The 16,904-nt window shown below is 47.2% G+C and overlaps 1 protein-coding gene across 1 annotated transcript; it reads left to right on the plus strand.

Moving 5' to 3' along the window:
- Positions 1-37: 37 nt before the first annotated feature.
- Positions 38-15,760, plus strand: RpL4 (ribosomal protein L4). Its single transcript, XM_084606462.1, has 8 exons — positions 38-194; positions 779-1,028; positions 1,607-1,905; positions 3,923-4,052; positions 13,518-13,674; positions 13,909-13,992; positions 14,912-15,071; positions 15,519-15,760. Exons 1-8 carry the CDS (start codon positions 192-194, stop codon positions 15,717-15,719), a joined length of 1,284 nt encoding a protein of 427 aa, XP_084462588.1. The 5' UTR covers positions 38-191; the 3' UTR covers positions 15,720-15,760.
- The last annotated feature ends 1,144 nt before the right edge of the window (positions 15,761-16,904 follow it).

A 16,904-nucleotide genomic window follows, 5' to 3' on the forward strand; every position in this document is an offset into this window, starting at 1 on the left:
AATAAATATAACTACAATGTTTTTGCACTTAAAGGATTTATTTTTTTTCTCGGCAGGGTTAACGGTGGTACCTGCAGTTGTTCCGGTGCCGCTGTTTCCGCTACGGAAAGTGTATTACTGCGCCCTTTTACAGTCCGTCGTCGCCATATGCAGAGGAGATTGGTGGCATTGCTGATATAACCTCGTTAAAAATGGTATGATGCTTTATGCTGTTTTACAATCTTATGATCTGACAAGCCTTCTGCTTTTCTGAGCGTTTAGCTAGTCACTTGTCAAGCTGTTATTTCGCATATTTACTGGATATAGCATATTGTGTTAGCTGCCGGCAGTAGGCCTATTTTTCTTGCCTGCAGCCGCAAACCACGCGAGGAAAAGGCTGGAAGATTAGTTTCGCGTCGCACACGTTTGGCTGTGCAGTGAAAGGAGCCTTAACTTTAAATAATGCTGTGTAACTTTTTGTCGGGTGTTTTTGCCCGATGTTGCATCGTCGTGTGACAGATGCAGCACTTTGTAGCCACGTGTTAAGCTTTATCTGCGTGTTGAGTGTTGTTGCGCCTTGATTTATCAGTTTGTCGATTTTTTTTGTGTTGGTAGAGACGTGTTAGGCTAGCAGATGAAAAAATATGCACGTTTCTTGTGATCATTGCAGCATAAAGTTGCAATGAGCGCACGCGGTTTGCTCGCGCTATCATGGCGCCGCGGCCACTGATGTCCCGATGCTTTCATTCCGTGGCCAAGTTTAAACGCGCACTGCGTTTTCTTTCTTTTTTTTTCCCAGGCGTATACATTAGCGCGGCCCCTCGTCAACGTTTATAATGAAAAGAACGAGCTGTCCGGCGCCACCGTGGCGCTGCCGGCTGTGTTTAAGGCTCCCATCAGGCCTGACATCGTGAACTTCGTTCACATGAATATGGCTAAGAACAGCCGCCAGCCATACGCCGTCTCCAAGGAGGCTGGGCACCAAACATCCGCCGAGTCCTGGGGCACAGGCCGCGCTGTCGCCCGAATTCCCCGTGTGCGCGGAGGAGGTGGGTTGTCTTGGCAAATCACTAAGAAAAGGCTTGCAAGCGTGTTTTACGCGATGATCATGTTTTCACCCCAGAGTTGTGATTAATGATGGTTGTTCCAACCTGCAATGCACAAGGTCACAGTAAGGCTGCATGCAGGTTGTATGCTTGGTTAATGTCTTGAATAGTAGTGCCCATTTGGGGGATTGACAGTTGATATCGAGCTGTGCTGGTGGTGATGTGATGCCTGCATGCAAATACACTGACCAACCAAGCATGTATTGAGCAGTCTACCACTCCTATGCATAAATCTTGTGTGCCTCATGACCTATCCGATATAAAGGGTGTACAACGATCAGGGAGACGGGGGCAGATACGTTACGAAAACGCGAGATGCATTCTGACTGGCCTTGTCATGGTGAGCTTGGTAAGACAGACCTTTAGCTATCTGTTGAGATTGTTTGGTGTACATGCTGTTTACATTTTAAGTATCTTGGGCTCGTGGTGAAAATATGCCGGTGGTTCTTTTTTATTCCACCTCATCACACATTACTTGCATTTTTTTTGTGGCTGATTTTGTTTCGGCTGTCTCCCTCTAGGCACTCACCGCTCTGGCCAGGGTGCCTTTGGCAACATGTGTCGTGGTGGCCGCATGTTTGCGCCCACCAAGACGTACCGCCGTTGGCACCGTCACATCAATGTGGCCCAGAAGCGCTACGCCATCTGCTCAGCGGTGGCTGCCTCTGGCGTGCCTGGTCTGGTGCTCTCCAAAGGTCACAAGATTGAGCAGATCCCAGAGGTGCCCCTGGTGGTGAGCGATAAGGTGCAGGACCTCACCAAGACCAAGGAGGCTGTGCTGTTCCTCAAGAAGGTCAAGGCGTGGACCGACGTGGAGAAAGTAATGAGTCTGTGTTGTCTTTAGGGTGTTTAGCTAGGTTTGTTTTCGGCAGGTGTAGTCTTGCTGCAGCAGACAAGTAGTGCACGGCTCTTTCCTCTGAAGCGTTAAAAAATGGTGCTGCTGCTGCACTGCCGAATTCTTTCAGTCATGGGGGATCTATACTTTACTGGTTAGAAATGTTGTGAACTTTACACAGAATTCAGTATACCTATTTATGGTGCAGGATAGACCTGCATTAACCCCTTCACCGCTTTTAAATCAACAAATTTCTTAACAAAACTGCTTATTTTTTTAGTGCTGATTTCGGTTATTATGTTGCCATACGTAAAAGACGTTTATGTGGTAGAAAAAAACAATATTAACAGGTCAGTGCTGCCATCTGTCAAGCAAAATGCCATCTAAGCCACACACGAGCGCTGCTCGTTCGAAACGCTGAAGGGAAGAACCTATTCAGCGAGGACGAGCTATAGTTGTCTAAAACGGTTTGGGGACGGCTTTGCAAGGACGAGCGCAGCTCGTCTGAAACGGTTAAGGGGTTAAACTGGTTGGTGCTGTCATTGCCGCCAAATAATGTAAACTCTCTTTGTCGAACGGCCCTGAAAAAACTATACCAGAAACATTCCTTCATGGTAAACTTATCTGAACAGCTGCATGATTGTTATCTGCATTTGAGGTGAAACCCAAGTGAAAATGTTTTTTCCCGGTTTTGTCAAGTCCTTAGCTTTGCTCACATTGCATGGAATGTTGAAGAATTGCTCCAAAATCTCAAAAGCGTCAGCTTTTATTTATTTTTTTTTTCTTTGCGACACAGTAGTCATTCCTTAATCAGAAGGCAGCCCCATCACTTTTTGAGGGTGTTTCATCACACACTCCAGGCGGTGGATTGTGGTGGACTCAAAATGTGGTCAAACTGTGTAATGGGTGCATAGTTCCATCATACACGAAGCAGTATGTTGATACACGCTGTTAGCCAGAAATGCCATGAACTCAAGTATTTATTCAGACAGCAACACAAGCTAACAGACAGCGACAAATCAGTGGCTTCGTCTTGTAAAGAAAGCCTGGGTGTATCCGAGGCGATCCATTTTCTAATCGTACAATTGCGCATGTGAACCAGGACCACATACATCAGATATGTGGTGCACATTAATATTCCTGTCAAGCGCTTAAAATAAAGTGCACCTGCAGCGAGTGTCACTTACGAAAAGTGCACTCTACCGCTACTAAACGGCGTAACATAACTGCACTTGCCAAAGTGTGCACTCGGGTTGGAGTGCATTCGTAAAACAGACTAGTGCGTAGCCTCGCGAGCAGAAATTTTTGTCACAGATGTATCATGTAATAAGATATGTATACAAGTTCATTTTACATGTTTTGTACATATTCTTATTTGAGGAATTTTTTAATAGCGACGTTTGTTATATCTCATTACAAAAACATGATGTAACCGTGTACGCAACTTCCAAATTAAACGTGGTGCGGCACTGCGGCCTTGCCATTTTCAGTTAGAGGCAGCGGTTAACTTGCACGCTTGACTGAGGTATAACAAAAAGACAACAGGCTTGATAAACATTGCACCGATACAGCAGGCGCAAGGGATATATGTGTAAGCATGTGACAGCATCCCAAAACAAAAACAGTGACTGCCAGAGCAGACTGTGAAATGGCACGAGTGTCCTATGCATATTACCGATCACAGCTGCAGGATGCTTCTTGTTCAATTTTTCCAAATTAATGAGGGTAGTATTAATGATAATTTACTGTATCCGAATGCTTTGGAACATTATTTCCCCTACTTAGTAGGTCCCAGTGACTTTGTCGTGACCTCCTGATCAAAATTTAATGTTTCAGACACTTTTCAATTCCACTGGGTTCTCTGCTAAACGGGAGCCTTAACGCTGTCATGTTAAAATACTGAGAAATGGATAAATGCCAACATACCTGCTATGCACTTAGAGTAATGTGAAGGCTTCAGCTTAAAATGCGCACACTTTCTGCCTCTGAATGCTTGTGCCAGGTCTACAAGTCTCGTCGGCTGCGAGCAGGCAAGGGCAAGATGAGGAACCGCAGACGCATCCAGAGGCTGGGTCCCCTCATCATCTATGAAGCAGACCACGGACTGACACGTGCTTTCAGGAACATTCCAGGTCAGTGATCTCGCCCCCAGAAAGCACAAAGCAGAATCTTGGCAATGCCCACAGTCGACATGATTTCACTAGCGCTTGTCTGGCTGTGCAAGCCTCGTTTTCAGTACGCTCGCTTTATGGGAGACTTGTTCTGCCCAGGGGGCGGCACAAGAACGATGCTAAAAGTGCCCTCTAGGCATCTGAAGTAGGTTGGATCCACTGCTTTAATTTGTGTTATGTACGAATTAAAAGCAAGGTAAGGTGCTGGAAATGCTTTCACGGAGTCACGTGAAAAAGACAAGAAATATACGACGTGCTGAAATCTGTCTCTGCGCGCTGCCATTTGACATAGCTAGGCGGGTGTCGCGCGAATTCGTGGAGCTCTTCAAAAGCTTTACATGCAACTAAGCTAAAAACGTGAACACATGAAACTGCAACAGGGATAGGCAGCGTAAATAACTCTTCTGAGGCACAGTTATTCCGATAGGCACCTTGCGCGGGCCGTGCATGGGCCGGATTGCTTACAATGCATGCTTGTCCCTGAACTTGCAAGTTGATTCTGCGCTGGTTTTTGCTGCTTACGCCCTGTTTAGCTAATAAGTCGCGCTCGTAATGTTTGGAAATACAGAGTCCACATACTGCAAAGTCGCACAGAAAGCTGAAGCTGGGACTGCAGAAACGTTCGAATTTCACCATGGTAGGAGTTTCGGTGTTTGTCGTTAGGTAAAGATATCAGTGAAGGCTCGCTGACCTTGTTCTACTGCTTAACTGTATTCGCCTTTAAGGGGGGACACGGGTCTTTGGGACCAAAAAAATGACCAAAAAACCGATTTTCTGAAAATGGCATTTTTGGAATCTGTGGCTATTAATCTACAAGTTCACCAATTTTCTTCTTCCAGAAGTCAGTATTTCCAGCATAATAACGAATTGAAATCATCGCGCGGGCTGAATTTGCGCAGCAGCAGACGATAAAACGGCACATTTTTCGTTGCGCGCAACTGCCGTTCCGCCGGACCGATCTCGGCCATGTTAGGCTCGTTTGAAAGAGCGCTTTCTGGGTTTCAATTTCCCGCCGCTAGCGCTTGTCTGCCCTCAATGGCCACTGAGAAAAATAACCACAAAGAAAAACGAAAACGCGGCATCTGATTCGCTGCTGAGCGCACGTGACTGCAACTGAGCCATCCGATTGGCTGATTCTATCGCACGTCGTCTGCTTGCGGCGGGCCAGCAGCCGTTGAAAGCGTCCGAGACGCCATTTTGTTCCGAGTCGAGACCGAGGCGAGACGATGCCCCTCAGTAAATTCCGCTCGCGCCACAAATTCGGCAAAAAGAAGAAGAGTGCGCGCGGCGACAACTTTCGGAACCGTCCTGCGGCACCCGAAAGCTCCGAGGATGTGCAGGAGCCAGCGGCAAGTCAAGAAGTCCCCGCGGCCGAAATAGGCCTAGCGAGCTCGGCGGCGCCTACGCCCAGCGGACGCGTCCGCCACGACACGACGATGCTGCAGCCTTCGGACTTGATTGAAAAGAAAAGAAAAGCCGAAGGAATGCTGCAGGAGCTGGGTTCAACCGCAGCGACGAAGAGGAAAGCGGATTTCATCGCCACTTCTGACGCCCGTCTTCTTGACGCGACCGGCGGTTGCCGTGCGGACGATACGACGTTCACTGTTGTGAGTTTGGAGTCGCTGAACGAACTGTTGTCTGCTGTGAAATGTAAAGTGTGTGGCGGGGATGTCCATATTTCAAAAGGAAATCGTGAATATGGTCTAGCCGTTAAACTCTCTCTCGCGTGCGTGATTTGCGGGGACATTTCATCGGCATGGAGTTCGCCGCGCGTGCAAGGCAGCCAGAAGATAAATCCGTTTGCCGTGAATATCCTTGCTGCACGCGCGATGCAAAGTACCGGACATAGGCAAACGGCGCTGAATGATGTGTTTGCGGCGATGAACATATCTCATCGTGGCCTGCACACGAAAACGTGGCAGGACTACGTAAAGAGTAAGCTGACGCCCGCAGCAACACGCGCAGCCGAAGGAGTGTTGAAAGACAGCGCCCGTTCTGTTCGGCAACTCTATAACGAGTTGAACCTTGACAACCCCGGGAACATTTCTGTCTCTTTCGATGGTTCATGGATGACCCGGGGTCATTCATCCCACATCGGTGTCGGCGCCGTAGTAGAACTTTTTACTGGACTGGTACTTGACTATGTAGTTTTCAGTAACTTTTGTGCTGGGTGTGAGCGTGGGCCCAAAGAAGGTGACCCGTCCTATGAGGCGTGGAAAGAAAGCCACTTGTGCCAAAAGAACACGGACAAAAAGTCCGGTGAAATGGAAGTTCAGGCCGGACTTGTTTTGTTCGAAAGGTCACTGGAGAAACATGGCCTTAGGTACACGACCATGCTCTCAGACGGCGATAGCCGCACATTTCTTGCATTGCAAGAATCAGCTGTGTACGGCTACATCGAAATCAGCAAAGAAGATTGCACAAACCATGTGCAGAAGCGGATGGGAACGGCCCTACGCAATGCAATTGCCAAGCATAAAGGTGATGCAAAAGAGAGCTTGAGTGGCAAAGGAAAGCTGACAGGCGACCTTGTCACCAAGTTGACATCGTATTACAGCTGGGCCCTGAAGTCCCATGCTGGAGATGTTGGGGCAATGCATAAGGCAGTGATGGCTACCTATCATCACGTAACCTCCAATGATACCGTGTCAAATCACACCCTCTGCCCGACAGGCGCAAACTCGTGGTGCCGCCAGAATGCTGCTGCAGCCAAGGGAGAGCCTGCTCCCAAGCACAGATACAGTTTGCCACCACATGTGTGCAAAGCACTTTTGCCTATTTATGAGCGTTTGGCAGACCCAAAGCTGCTGGAGCGGTGCCAGCAGGGAAAAACCCAGAACAGTAATGAAAGCTTGCACTCCCTAATATGGTCACTCGCACCAAAGGAGCGCCATGCGTCACTGTTCTCCGTTCAAGCAGCTGTTGCAGAGGCTGTTGTCCGCTTCAATGCAGGAAACCTACAAGCATGCTCAAAAATACTGAGTGAGCTAAATATGAACCCTGGCATCCAGAATATCAGGAGGATGGCTGAGGACAGGCGCCGAACAGCCGAATCAGTACGCAAGCGTGCCTCTGCGGAAAACATGCATCGGGCACTGAAAAAGCGGCATTCTAGTCAGCCCAAGCAGTCAGATTACATGCCTGGTGCATATTAGCTGTCTGCAAGTGTAAATATGCATATATCTTTTCGAAATTTTGAATAAATTGTGCCTAGTTTGTTTTTTCCCATTTTCTCAAAACTCAAATTTTGGACACTTGGCTGGTTTAGTTCGTCGATATCTCTGCATCTAGGACAGATAGAGATGTAATTCCTTTTTCTACATAAAGCTGAAGGTGCAGTGAATGCAATGATCGAAACAGAATTCTTTATTCAAGCTTCAAAAATTTTTTATTTTGCCAAGTTAATTGAAGCATGATAGGCACGTCTTGAAGGACAACTTTCAAAGTGCAGCAAAATTCCTAATAAGGGTAAAATGGAAAAACTGCTTTGATCATTGCACTCTTTGGTCATTGTACTGTACCGCCATGCATTAAAAATGATGTTTTATAGAGGCGTTTTTTTTGCGCGGAAGTACTAATTAAATGAATAATTAATATTATTATCTCGGGAATTAACTGACATAGAGAAAAACAAGTTACATTTTTGAAATCAGCATAAAAATCTGAACAAGAGGGTATGATTTTATCAGGATTGGCTTTAAAATAATGAAAATAGCTCTAAGACCAGTGTCCCCCCTTAAGGGGAGATTTTGACTTAAGGGGGGACACTGGTCTTAGAGCTATTTTCATTATTTTAAAGCCAATCCTGATAAAATCATACCCTCTTGTTCAGATTTTTATGCTGATTTCAAAAATGTAACTTGTTTTTCTCTATGTCAGTTAATTCCCGAGATAATAATATTAATTATTCATTTAATTAGTACTTCCGCGCAAAAAAAACGCCTCTATAAAACATCATTTTTAATGCATGGCGGTACAGTACAATGACCAAAGAGTGCAATGATCAAAGCAGTTTTTCCATTTTACCCTTATTAGCAATTTTGCTGCACTTTGAAAGTTGTCCTTCAAGACGTGCCTATCATGCTTCAATTAACTTGGCAAAATAAAAAATTTTTGAAGCTTGAATAAAGAATTCTGTTTCGATCATTGCATTCACTGCACCTTCAGCTTTATGTAGAAAAAGGAATTACATCTCTATCTGTCCTAGATGCAGAGATATCGACGAACTAAACCAGCCAAGTGTCCAAAATTTGAGTTTTGAGAAAATGGGAAAAAACAAACTAGGCACAATTTATTCAAAATTTCGAAAAGATATATGCATATTTACACTTGCAGACAGCTAATATGCACCAGGCATGTAATCTGACTGCTTGGGCTTAGAATGCCGCTTTTTCAGTGCCCGATGCATGTTTTCCGCAGAGGCACGCTTGCGTACTGATTCGGCTGTTCGGCGCCTGTCCTTCTCAGCCATCCTCCTGATATTCTGGACGCCAGGGTTCATATTTAGCTCACTCAGTATTTTTGAGCATGCTTGTAGGTTTCCTGCATTGAAGCGGACAACAGCCTCTGCAACAGCTGCTTGAACGGAGAACAGTGACGCATGGCGCTCCTTTGGTGCGAGTGACCATATTAGGGAGTGCAAGCTTTCATTACTGTTCTGGGTTTTTCCCTGCTGGCACCGCTCCAGCAGCTTTGGGTCTGCCAAACGCTCATAAATAGGCAAAAGTGCTTTGCACACATGTGGTGGCAAACTGTATCTGTGCTTGGGAGCAGGCTCTCCCTTGGCTGCAGCAGCATTCTGGCGGCACCACGAGTTTGCGCCTGTCGGGCAGAGGGTGTGATTTGACACGGTATCATTGGAGGTTACGTGATGATAGGTAGCCATCACTGCCTTATGCATTGCCCCAACATCTCCAGCATGGGACTTCAGGGCCCAGCTGTAATACGATGTCAACTTGGTGACAAGGTCGCCTGTCAGCTTTCCTTTGCCACTCAAGCTCTCTTTTGCATCACCTTTATGCTTGGCAATTGCATTGCGTAGGGCCGTTCCCATCCGCTTCTGCACATGGTTTGTGCAATCTTCTTTGCTGATTTCGATGTAGCCGTACACAGCTGATTCTTGCAATGCAAGAAATGTGCGGCTATCGCCGTCTGAGAGCATGGTCGTGTACCTAAGGCCATGTTTCTCCAGTGACCTTTCGAACAAAACAAGTCCGGCCTGAACTTCCATTTCACCGGACTTTTTGTCCGTGTTCTTTTGGCACAAGTGGCTTTCTTTCCACGCCTCATAGGACGGGTCACCTTCTTTGGGCCCATGCTCACACCCAGCACAAAAGTTACTGAAAACTACATAGTCAAGTACCAGTCCAGTAAAAAGTTCTACTACGGCGCCGACACCGATGTGGGATGAATGACCCCGGGTCATCCATGAACCATCGAAAGAGACAGAAATGTTCCCGGGGTTGTCAAGGTTCAACTCGTTATAGAGTTGCCGAACAGAACGGGCGCTGTCTTTCAACACTCCTTCAGCTGCGCGTGTTGCTGCGGGCGTCAGCTTACTCTTTACGTAGTCCTGCCACGTTTTCGTGTGCAGGCCACGATGAGATATGTTCATCGCCGCAAACACATCATTCAGCGCCGTTTGCCTATGTCCGGTACTTTGCATCGCGCGTGCAGCAAGGATATTCACGGCAAACGGATTTATCTTCTGGCTGCCTTGCACGCGCGGCGAACTCCATGCCGATGAAATGTCCCCGCAAATCACGCACGCGAGAGAGAGTTTAACGGCTAGACCATATTCACGATTTCCTTTTGAAATATGGACATCCCCGCCACACACTTTACATTTCACAGCAGACAACAGTTCGTTCAGCGACTCCAAACTCACAACAGTGAACGTCGTATCGTCCGCACGGCAACCGCCGGTCGCGTCAAGAAGACGGGCGTCAGAAGTGGCGATGAAATCCGCTTTCCTCTTCGTCGCTGCGGTTGAACCCAGCTCCTGCAGCATTCCTTCGGCTTTTCTTTTCTTTTCAATCAAGTCCGAAGGATGCAGCATCGTCGTGTCGTGGCGGACGCGTCCGCTGGGCGTAGGCGCCGCCGAGCTCGCTAGGCCTATTTCGGCCGCGGGGACTTCTTGACTTGCCGCTGGCTCCTGCACATCCTCGGAGCTTTCGGGTGCCGCAGGACGGTTCCGAAAGTTGTCGCCGCGCGCACTCTTCTTCTTTTTGCCGAATTTGTGGCGCGAGCGGAATTTACTGAGGGGCATCGTCTCGCCTCGGTCTCGACTCAGAACAAAATGGCGTCTCGGACGCTTTCAACGGCTGCTGGCCCGCCGCAAGCAGACGACGTGCGATAGAATCAGCCAATCGGATGGCTCAGTTGCAGTCACGTGCGCTCAGCAGCGAATCAGATGCCGCGTTTTCGTTTTTCTTTGTGGTTATTTTTCTCAGTGGCCATTGAGGGCAGACAAGCGCTAGCGGCGGGAAATTGAAACCCAGAAAGCGCTCTTTCAAACGAGCCTAACATGGCCGAGATCGGTCCGGCGGAACGGCAGTTGCGCGCAACGAAAAATGTGCCGTTTTATCGTCTGCTGCTGCGCAAATTCAGCCCGCGCGATGATTTCAATTCGTTATTATGCTGAAAATACTGACTTCTGGAAGAAGAAAATTGGTGAACTTGTAGATTAATAGCCACAGATTCCAAAAATGCCATTTTCAGAAAATCGGTTTTTTGGTCATTTTTTGGTCCCAAAGACCCGTGTCCCCCCTTAAGGGGGGAGGCTACCTTGTTGTTTCTTGAGATAATTGAATGAAATTTTCAGGGTAGACTCATGGCACATCCATTTGAATAACTGCAAAGTTTCATGGAGCTGCGCACATTGGTACTCAAGTTAGAGAAGTATATCAGAATGGTTCACATGGGTTCCTTGTTCCATGCCTGGTGAACTTGCAAAATGTGTTGGCACTATGAAATTCATTATGAAGGTTTCTGAATAGGTACCACAGGGCAAGACAGAGCCCTTTTTTTTAATTTCCCTGCCGAAAAATTTTAACAGTGCATTGAGGTTAATGCCACTAATTGGACTTGCATTAGCCTAATTTTGATTGTTTATTATAAATTCCAGACTCAATAATTTGAAAAAATGAGCTTGTCTTGCCCTCGGAAATTTATTCAGGCACACAATAAAAAAAACCAGGTGGGAATCTGATTAGCGGTTCCAGAAATACTGCGGGAATAAGCAACCATACCATGAAAAAAATTCATTCTGAGAAAATGGTCCTTGAAGTTTAAAACAGCATTTTCAAGTCGAAAGTTTGTTTTTCACTGCAGCACGTTGTGCCTCCACCTCCCCGATTCCCTCGGAAAGTGCATTTTCATGCGAACAGCGGACGACGCTGACGACGCGTTATCGCTTGCGATGACAGACGCGATATGGGAGGCCGAGATTGATATGGTTGGTACAGCAGGCACGCTTCAAACGCCGGCTCCTTACGTGGACGCGAAAGATACGCAGTTGGAAGTGGCAGCGCAGTCGGTCTAGTAGTGATGTAGCAGAAGCAGCACTAATAGAAGCGTCTCTGCGCCCGTTGACGCTTTTCGCTAACTTCGCGATTCGGACGGCATTCAGAGAACGACGACGTATGCAGTGTTTTGAACTTCTTAGCGCGCATCGTGGCCGTCCGTGCAATAATCCACAAAGTGCACATAACCGTTCAAAACACGCCACCAGAATTCGTAACGAGCGATGATCACGGCGATCTCAAAATGGTGAAATGTGAAGCGATTCAGCGAGCGTACAAAGAACGCCAGCTCAGTAGCAAGCCGGAGCAGACGACGCGCCGTGGAGGAGCCACCGCGTCAGCGCGCGCAGCAGCCAATAGCAGTCGCGCGATCCCCCGCGTTCTCACGGAGCGCGCGCTTTGTCCAATCACGGCTCCTTACGTGGACGCGAAAGATACGCAGTTGGAAGTGGCAGCGCAGTCGGTCTAGTAGTGATGTAGCAGAAGCAGCACTAATAGAAGCGTCTCTGCGCCCGTTGACGCTTTTCGCTAACTTCGCGATTCGGACGGCATTCAGAGAACGACGACGTATGCAGTGTTTTGAACTTCTTAGCGCGCATCGTGGCCGTCCGTGCAATAATCCACAAAGTGCACATAACCGTTCAAAACACGCCACCAGAATTCGTAACGAGCGATGATCACGGCGATCTCAAAATGGTGAAATGTGAAGCGATTCAGCGAGCGTACAAAGAACGCCAGCTCAGTAGCAAGCCGGAGCAGACGACGCGCCGTGGAGGAGCCACCGCGTCAGCGCGCGCAGCAGCCAATAGCAGTCGCGCGATCCCCCGCGTTCTCACGGAGCGCGCGCTTTGTCCAATCACAGCCCGAATTTGAGACGCGGGAAGCTCAACAATCCCTGTGAGGCCCCCAATCACAAGTGAGCCATGCTTCTGCTACGCCGCGGATGCCGCCGGCGAAGGCAATATGGAAAAGGGCAAGCATTCACAAACAAAACAAGACCAAAATGGCGGCGCTCGGTTCAGCGGCAGAGAAATGGCGCGCGCTCGAAGTTTGGGTACTTTTGCTGTTCGCTCGCGACTCTGGGGCTGCCACGCCCAGTTGTATATTTAATTTAAAGCAGTTCCACGATGAATTAGGCGTTTATAATTATAGGAAAGGTAGTTTATAACATATACAGCCGAGATATGTACTTTTTAAAAAGCCGACCTTTTTGCGATTTTTCGACTTTCAAAGCCCGCGTCCCCCCTTAATGCTATGAAACTCCAGCTAATAATTCAGTTTCTTATGCTGGTTTCAAATCTTATATTAGTTTTATTGTAAGTTGCATAGTTTCTTTTTTGTTGACATACGTGCAGTTTTTATATTTGTGCAGTTCCCAAAAACAGTAGCATAACAGACTTTCTATCGTGCCCACAAATAAAAGCGCGCAGGCTGTACTCTATATAATTTCAGCTTGAGTCGGCGGAGCGGCCAACGTAGGGCAAAAGGCGTTTCACTTGAACTAGAACATGCTTGCTGCTGATCGCCCGGGCCGTACCAATCGCACCATAGCCCCGTTTCGTGTGAGTGTAGGTTCCAACCTCACTTGTGAGCGAAAAAAAAAACAACTATTGCAAATCTCAAGTGACAGAGTTGCGTGCTTGTGCTCCTATTTCTTCCCGACTGCAGCAGCGTACGCTTATTCCAATGAGCATTGCATTTAAGGGCAGAAAGTTTTGCTTCTTGTGACAGCTGTGCAGTCATGCTGGCTGATAGACTGAAATGTGAAGGGGAAGCAGTGCTGATGCAGATACAAGAGGAGGCCTCGATATAGCATAAATGTCCAGCAAAGCCATTTGTTTGCAGCCCGGGCTCAATTCCAAGGGTCATAGTTGTTCCTTTAGAATGTGGTATTGTCGTGCAGGCGTTGACACACTGCGCGTGGATCAGCTAAACCTGCTGAAGGTGGCGCCGGGTGGTCATGTGGGACGCTTCGTTATTTGGACCGAGGCTGCCTTCCGGCGGCTTGACAAGATCTATGGCACATATAAGAAGCCATCGGCCGAAAAGAAGAGCTTCAAGTAAGTTTATGCAGGGTGTCCTTTAGGTGTCTTTCTTTTTCCCCTCCCATTTCCACTGCTGTTAGTTTTAAAGTTTAATGTTATAATTATTTCTGCTAATTTGCTGCGTTTATTTTCTGCGGCAGCTTTTTAACGCATGTTAATGTGACATTCGAGTGAACCTGGTGTGCAAGTGTTTTTCTCGGGATTTGAGTGTTTATGCTCCATGCAGCCACAAATTTTCGTTCCTTACAGCCTGCCCAAGCCGCAGATGACAAATTCGGATATCAACCGCATCCTGAAGAGCGAGGAAATCCGTCATCTCTTGAGGGCACCGCAGTGAGTTTTATTTGCCTTGTTTTATAGTAGGCTCCTTTCAGTTAATTCAAACAATTCTCAAAATTTTGATGCAGCTTAATTTGTACCACGGATTTGGTTACTGCACTACTGTATTTACTCTCATAACATTTTTTCGCGAATATTGATCTTGTTTGGGTGCGATAATTATGGGAAGAAAAGTTTCGAGCAAAAGTTTTGGAGCGCTAAAGGCTAATCGAATTAGGTGTAAATTGGGATTCTTAGGCCACCTATTATAAATATAGCAAAAATATTGCTTTCAAGCAGAAGTTACCTTTGTTATAAAAATACAGGGTCGCCAAACTAATTGCTACCGCACTGTATTTGCCACACGCAGCTTATCACTCCTCACGTTTCGGGGGTATAATGTTCAAAGCAGACCGTATACAGTCAAATCTCGATATAATGAACACGCATATAACGAATTATTGAATATATTGAACTGTTCCGAAATATTTTTATCAAATATGTATTTTTAACTTTCTATAGCGAACGCTGTTCGGCATAAAACAGATATGCCAAGCACCACCTCACTTTAATATAGGAGGCAGGCTTCGTTACACAAGTGTGTTATGCAGCGCAGCAGACGTTCCGGACTAACCCAGATGCCACGTCGGCATTGAGAGTTGACAGCCAAACAAATCATTCGCATCTCACAATCACTGACAGCGCCACTTCAGCAGCGACGTTATAATTCAGCGTCAGCGGCATTGTTATAATTGCGTCCAACTGTATTTTGATAGGCATCCCTGAAGAAAATTTCAGTATTGTACTTATTCAGCTTCTTGGACACCTAATAATTGAGACCAAAACCTTGTCCTTTGAAATTTGAAGTAATGAGAGTGCACTGTGCTTTCTTGCTTCTTGGATTTGAATGCCTTAATGTCCTTGTCATTTGCAGGAGGCGTGTGAAGCGTCGCACGCAGAAGAAGAACCCGCTGAAGAACATCAACGCCATGCTGAGGCTCAACCCGTATGCGGCTGTAACTCGCCGGGCTGCCATTCTTCTGAACCAGAAGCGTAAGCTCAAGAAGCAGCTCCTGATTGCCGAAAAGAAGGGTGTAAGTGCCTCTCCTATTTCATTGTAATTACGAATAGGCAGTGCTTACCACCCTGGTTAGTTCAGAGGAGTGACTGCCTTGGTTTGGGGTGGCCGTGCATTTGGTGTTGTCACTGGGACAGATTTTTTAACTAAATATTCAGAGAAAGCTATGTAGACTTCCTTCATTGGCCACAGGTGTGCTCAGCTAGCCAAGTAATGATTAATGATTTCCCGAAGTTGTCAAACGGCAGAGGTTGTTCTGAGCCAATCAGGAGTGCACCTTATCATGAAGACACTGTTTAGACTTTCAAAATCAGACTTGTATTGGTGGGGGTCTGTACATAATTAATCGGAGAGTTGTACACAGTATGCTGTTGGTTAGACTTGGACCGTGCCACCAAAACTGAAGTGTGTGCCTTATTTGGCTGGAGCATATGATGCAAGATGGTAACTGTGATCTCCATAGGTGAAGCTGGATGAGAGCAAGATGAAGCCATGGCAGCTTGCCCTGAAAAAGTCGTTTGAAGATCGCCGGGCGGCTGCGATCAAGAAAAAGGGTGGCAAGGCCAAGGACCCTGTTGTCGTCAAGTCCAAGAAAACCGGCGGAAAGGGCAAAGGCAAAGGTCCGGCCAAGGCATCCGCCAAGACAGCAGTGGCCAAGAAGTGACATTTCATACTTCACATAAAATAAAGGAGGATCCCTGCGCATTTAAGTGTCCACGTCAACATTCTTCAACATTCCTCTGGAGGCACTTCTATAATTGATGAATTGTAGGAAGGAGCAGCATGGAGTTGCTTTGTTGCAGTTTGTGTGGCTGGACCTTCATGCTGAATGCAGCTGTCAATTTTGCAGTTGTACAGTCGAACCCGGATATATCGAACTCGAAGGGGATCGCGAGATAGTTCGATATATCGATAATTCGATATACAGAAATCGGCTTGTGACGGCACTTGCGATGCAAAAAAACGATACCATATTTGTCGTGTAATCAACCCATCGCATAATGAACCCACCCTTCACTTTTGCACCCAAAATTTGGAAAAAGAAAAAAAGCGTTAAGGCCAGTTCGCTCACATGCAAGCGATTGAGCGATCTCAGCCACAAGCGGCAGCGACAGAGCAAAAAATTTCCAACTTGTTGGAACTGCGTCCCTCGAGCCACCGCAGCAGCTCGGAACAAGGTTTCTGTGTCGCTGCGGCAGAACAGAAATCGCCAGCGTTTTCGCTGCATGTCGATGGCGCGCGCTACTCCGTTTTGGTCATCTCATCCGCAGCTCATTTCTTGGCAGCGTGCTAAGATGCTGCGCAGCGATAACGTCAAGGCGCGGGGCAGCGCGTTTATCTTTTGATAGCTCTTGCAATGGCTGGGAGCGAACTTGGCAGAGTGCCCGTGATGGCTTGATTGCACAAGTCTGGTTCCATTTATCACGCCGCGCTTGGGGCAGGTGTCATGATCGCAGCTGACCATGTGCTTTCGTTGATTCATACGTGCAAGGATAAACTAAACGACTCCCTTCCCCCTAAAAAAAAAAAAGAAAAACCTGCTGCTTTTTAACGTCCGCAGCCGGCCATATCTTACGCTATGCCCCGCGTACAGCACAGCGATAAGAATGGATGACTTTTGCAAAAAAAAGAAAAAAAAAACAAAGAGAGAGGGAGAGATCTGCCGCTTCTTAACGTCCGCAGGCGCCATAGCCACGTCAGCCACCGCGTGCAGTGTTCGCAACATACGCTGGAGAAAGCGTCCGACGTCTGTCTGAAAACGGGCTGAGCTGGCTTGATGCATGCGTAAGCTCGTGCTGAAGGAAAGAGATAGCTCGGCAAAAGAATGGGCACACCCACGCACATGTCT

Source organism: Amblyomma maculatum, chromosome 6 (genome assembly GCF_055883805.1).
Source record: "Amblyomma maculatum isolate TAMU_Amacu chromosome 6, ASM5588380v1, whole genome shotgun sequence".
NCBI classification, from domain to species: Eukaryota; Metazoa; Arthropoda; class Arachnida; order Ixodida; family Ixodidae; genus Amblyomma; species Amblyomma maculatum.

Excerpts from the sequence above, each read along its gene's own strand:
- RpL4 (XM_084606462.1), top strand. Across the intron at positions 1,029-1,606 it reads TCCCCGTGTGCGCGGAGGAG|GCACTCACCGCTCTGGCCAG; the intron begins GTGGGTTGTCTT and ends GTCTCCCTCTAG. Across the intron at positions 1,906-3,922 it reads CGTGGACCGACGTGGAGAAA|GTCTACAAGTCTCGTCGGCT; the intron begins GTAATGAGTCTG and ends TGCTTGTGCCAG.